The sequence below is a fragment of the Atta cephalotes genome (genome assembly GCF_000143395.1).
Source record: "Atta cephalotes unplaced genomic scaffold scaffold00099, whole genome shotgun sequence".
Classification (NCBI taxonomy): domain Eukaryota; kingdom Metazoa; phylum Arthropoda; class Insecta; order Hymenoptera; family Formicidae; genus Atta; species Atta cephalotes.
In genome coordinates, this window is record NW_012130163.1 from 339,127 (window position 1) to 344,828 (window position 5,702).

Here is a 5,702-nt window from a genome sequence, read left to right on the forward strand (position 1 = left end):
CGTACGTACGTACGTACGTACACTACTACACACACACACACACACTACACACACACACTACACACACACACACACACACACACACACACACACACACACACACACACACACACACACACACACACACACACACACACACACACACACACACACACACACACACACACACACACACACACACACACACACACACACACACCCCGCGCGTTGATATTTTGGATAGATCAATGCAATCTATCGTGTTTATTAAAAAAAGAAAACAAATATGATAATGTAAATGCTGTGCAAAATGTAAATGCTAGATTTCGAAGAAGGAACATATATATGTACATATATAGTAACATTCTAGAGTTATATCAGTTAATTTGTATTGACATTAAAATTTTAGATTTTTTGAAGATAAATAAGTATTGCTCTAATATAAAATATGTAAAAAATTTTAATTTCTAAATATATTAATATTTTTAAGCTTTAGAAAAAAATTAATGATAAACATGTTATTTTAAAATCATTTATGAATTTCGGTCAATGATGATTTAAAAATGTGATTTAATAATATACAAAATCCTAACTTTTGATGTCTTCGTATATGTTGCAATTTTACTGCAACATTTTAATATGAATCTTAATTTAAAAAAAAATATTCCGCATTTTTAAGATTAACAAATTATCTCTTTAAAGAATATAATTTATTGTAATAATTAAACTTGTTCTAATTATTCTAATTTAATTATTCTAATTTATTCTAATTTAATAAAAATTTATTCTCTCATTGTATTTAGAAAAAATTTTAATAATTAACATTTTAATAAAAATATTTAATTGAACGAGCTTGTGAAATAGTAGTTTTTCCCATAAATGGCAAGGAATAACCGCCGACCTTAAGGGAACTCAACGGTGATCGTTCCATTATTCATGCTCCACTTCGTTAACGATAATGGACACTACTTGAATAAAAATTGTAAAGTGTAAGAAGCACTTGTTGTAAAGAATTTATGTTTTCTTATGTCAAGATATTAATTCAACAGATCATTCAATCGACGAAATATCTAATTTATATGTGTATATTATAAGAGATATATCAATATTTTTATATAAATATATATATTATACATATAAATATAATATAAATATTAAGTTAGGAAATAGAAGTTTTAAACATTAGAAAGTATGTAATTATATACAGAGAAAAGATTTCTTTGAATTAATGCAAATTTATGTATTGGAATAATCTAACCAAATGAATATTTAAATTAAGAATGTGATTACTTTCATTAAAATTACATTTTTTTACGGAACAAAATATGTTTCATTTAAAATTAAATTTGTTTTTGAAACAAATGTAAATAGAACTCTTAGAGTCCAAACAAATCTTTTTCTCATTACTAAATTATAGAGCAATTTTATTTGAACAAATTTCATTAGCGCGCGCCCACACACACACACACATACACACACACACACACACACACACACACAGAGATTAGATTTTTTTATTTAAAAAATTCTTCCTGATTTAACTTTTTGACAGGGTACCATATTTAAATCAACCTAATTCCGGTAGCGGAATACGACCGCCGTTCCTACCAAATCTGTCATCCTTCCCCTCGCCGCCTTTACCCCCGCCGAAACAATATCCTGAAATTACAAAACTTGAGTTGGAGAGAATAAAACCTAAGGAGAATGACAGTAACGTCAACAGCAATACCATTAGTACTGTTAGTACTGTCAGTACAGAAGAAAGCGTCCGGATAAACGAAGTAGAAACTCCTGCATTAAGCTCGAAGGTTGCACCTTCCGCTGCGCCGCCTTCACAAGATATGGCGATGACGTTGGTACCCATAGCAGCTGGATGCGCCCTTGTTGTAGGTCTTGGTCTGGGTGCCTGGTCCCTGAGAAATAAATTTTGCAGTAACCGCAAATCCAAGGTGAACACGGTACTCAAAATAAGATTGATTTAAAAAAAGGAAGATGTAATCTTTTTTATGAAAATAAAAACATATTAATTTTTACATAAATTTCAAACAAGGTATTTAATAAGACTGAATCGGATTTTCAGAAGGGACAAGCGTCAGTCAGCGTTTCTAATTTATCAGACGAGCCTTCTCTCGTCCTGAAGAGATGGCGAGGTCCAAAGACTCGTAACAATCGTTACCAACCATGGGAGAAGGAATTCCAAGCAGGCATTCAGAGTAAACAAGAAGATAAATGGGAATTTCCCAGACATAGATTAAAGGTGTGATCATCACTCTATACTTGATAATTAATTGATCACGAAACTGATAATTAATTCCATGAGTATTGTTATATTATTAAGCGCTCTTCTCTGTCTAGAGGACGTAAAATTGAGTGTTTTTCAAAAATAGGTCGTAGATAAATGGTGAAATCAAAGTGTGTGATAGTTTGAGATCTTTTTTCTTAACATGTTAACATAAGTGCTACGTATTTATTTCTTAAATATTATATTTAACATAGATAGTGCCCAAGGTGGTGTCAAAATTTCCGAGGGGTCTCCACTGTTGTAAAAAATTTAGTGTCTAGAACTAGAATAGAAAATCAAAATTTTTTATAATTAATTATAATCGGTTCCTGTCACTGTATGAATTAAGGAAAATAAAAAATAATAATTTTTCACTAAATGAGAGTGTTGTAAAAAAAAGTTATTTTTTTCGCTTGAAATTTCTGTGTTTTACTCGTTGTATACTAAAAAACCTATTTAAATTATCCTTAACATAAAATTAGTTTATGCAGTAGCGACACTTAATTCAAACATGTGTACCGAAATTCAAATTAATTGAATTATTAGTGTGGGAGTTTTGTATGGCGATTTAAAAAACGTGGTTTCGAGAAAAACGCATTTATTTTAATAACATGTTTAAAGTAATACAACAAGAAAAATTTAGCCTCTATTTTATTCTAGACACCTTAAAATCTTATTCTAGATACTTTAATGTATCGATTTATGAAAAAAAATTCGATTTTTTTGAAAATTCTAGACCAAAAAGGGCCCTTAAAGTTATCAAACAGCTAACTTAACTAGACAATCAAATTATTTCATGAATTCATAAAGTATTAAATAAATAAATTTCCAAGTAATATGTTCCAAGTTTATAGTCCCAAGTAATTATTTAAACTAAGTTCTAACTAATTAAATAAGCCGTTCTCGTTTAATTGATTAGTTAATTATTGCTAGGTCTTCAACATCCTTGGGGAGGGTTGTTTTGGCCAGGTATGGAAATGCGAAGCCCTAGGTATCGATGGCAAATCTGGCCCCACAATTGTAGCGGTGAAGACTCTGAAAGAGAATGCCGCCGAGAGAGAACGACTGGATCTTGCACAAGAGCTACGTGTCATGAAGAATTTAGATCCTCATCCCAATGTTGTACGGCTTCTAGGATGCTGCACTGAACGGGAACCCATGTTCGTCATTCTGGAGTATGTCAGTGGCGGCAAGCTGCAGAGTTTCCTCAGAGCCTCCAGAGAAGAGAGAAATCATGGAGGTGCAGGATTAACCTCAAGGGATCTTACTGGATTTGTGTATCAAGTAAGTCGATCGAATTGTAAATCTTTAACTAATTGTAAGAATATAACAGCCAGCTGATAAAATTAATTTGAAATTTAATTTATTAACAAAAATAGATAAATAACCTGCTCGAATCTGTACAACAATTAATTAAGAAGAATATAATATATATCATATATTAAAAATTGTAAGAACTTTCTATCTTTCCATTGATATATTATAAATGTCTTAATAAATTATTTGTCTTTGATTGTATTTTTATGCTTATTATTGACCATTCTCCTTAACTAATTAAATTTATTATTTATAGATCGCCAAAGGTATGGAATATCTGGCATCAAAGGGTATCATCCATAGAGATTTAGCCGCCAGGAATATTCTGATCGACGAAAATCGCGCGTGCAAAGTAGCGGACTTTGGTTTTGCCAGAGACGTAGCGGCTAATCAGATTTATGAGAGAAAATCGGAAGGTAGATTACCGATTAGGTGGATGGCACCTGAAAGTTTATATGATAACATATTCTCCGTTAAATCGGATATCTGGAGCTTCGGCGTCCTCATCTGGGAGATTGTAACATTAGGATCAACACCATATCCTGGACTCGCTGCCGCAGAGGTATTAATATATATAATATAATATAATCTTCTTTATCAATATTGTTAATTTAATTGACTTAACACAAAATCTGAGCAGCGGCTCAATATTGTAAGAAAAAATTCGAATAAAGATTAATTAAATGCCAAAACCGAATAAATATAAAGAACGTTATTGATAAAATAAATATATTAATAATAACAAAGATATATAATCATAAATGGTACTATTTCATCTATGGTTATATATCTGTATGTAATTATTCTTAATATATTTATTTTATTTGCAACATTGTACAATTTATATTTGCTCGGCCTTGAATTAATTTTTATTTAAATTTGTTAATTAGCTTCTTTAATGTTTTTATTATATTTTGTTCTCTGATTGAATCAATTTAATTCGATTTAAAATAGTGTAATTGTATATGATCTAATTAAATGATTCAAGTCAAAAAATAAATGTTGTAAAATTAAATTAAATTAGATAAAATTTAGTTGAATTTAAAACAATTAAAGTAAAAATCGATACTTAAATGAAATTAACAAAATTAAAGATAAATTTAAGATAAATTAAATTAGAAGAATTAAATCAATTATAAAAAGTAATTGTATGGCAATTAAATGATGTTTTCTTTTATATATTACATCGGAATATTTTTCTACAGGTAATGCGAAAGATCAAAGAGGGCTACAGATTAGACAGACCTGAGCACTGTAAAAGGGAGCTCTATAATATTATGTATTATTGCTGGGACAAGGATTCGGCATGCAGACCATCCTTTGCCGAGCTCGTTAACCTGACCGAAAGCTTGCTGCTTGATGAGACAGACTATATTGAGCTCGACAGATTTCCGGATCACTCATATTATAATGTGCTCAATCTTAGCGGAGAGAAACTATAAATCTCGCGTGATAATCATTAATGTTATGTCACTCGATTTTCACATAGATATGCTGCCACATATTTTCACAAATGGATTTAACACATTAGAATTTAATTGGATATATTTTCGCCATATAAGGAATTATATGGAAAAATCTGACAGACTAAATTATAGAGCTGACAATTTTTTTAATCTTAGCCGAAGAGGATCATCAATTATACGACTCATCGGAAATAATATTGCATTTTGCAGTAATGTGTGTTTGATGATTTCGCTTGAGAACTTTGATTTGAGCTTTAATTTTTCTGTTCTTTACAGTATAAGACTGTTCGATTATTCTGTTAAATACTCAGATATACGTGCGTGTTAAATACTCATATGTACACATACGAAAAATATATGATTTATAATAATTAAGAATGAAAAATGTAATTAAATTTAAACACGACGTCCTCTCCACGCTTACAAATCGAAGAAAAGTATTCCTAATACTTTAATCGCTATTCATGTCTAGACATGAATCTGTATATATGTACTGATTGTGAGTTACATATTGTTGTAAGTTGTTGTACAATTGTGTGTTGTAAGAATAAAAAAATCTATATATGAATACATTGTACATACAGCAATATATTTATATGTTTCCTATAATATATATTTCACATTAATCACAATATATTTTATAATAATAATATAACAAT

General features: G+C 30.1%; 1 protein-coding gene across 1 annotated transcript in view; it reads left to right on the top strand.

Annotated features, from left to right (window-relative positions):
• The window catches only part of LOC105624990 (tyrosine kinase receptor Cad96Ca), a 26,046-nt gene extending 21,027 nt beyond the window's left edge, over positions 1 to 5,019 (top strand). Inside the window, exons 3-7 of the mRNA XM_012206333.1 lie at positions 1,532 to 1,928; positions 2,060 to 2,236; positions 3,194 to 3,544; positions 3,834 to 4,139; positions 4,783 to 5,019. Coding sequence (XP_012061723.1) covers positions 1,532 to 1,928; positions 2,060 to 2,236; positions 3,194 to 3,544; positions 3,834 to 4,139; positions 4,783 to 5,019 — 1,468 coding nt within the window. The remainder of the gene's footprint in view (positions 1 to 1,531; positions 1,929 to 2,059; positions 2,237 to 3,193; positions 3,545 to 3,833; positions 4,140 to 4,782) is intronic.
• The last annotated feature ends 683 nt before the right edge of the window (positions 5,020 to 5,702 follow it).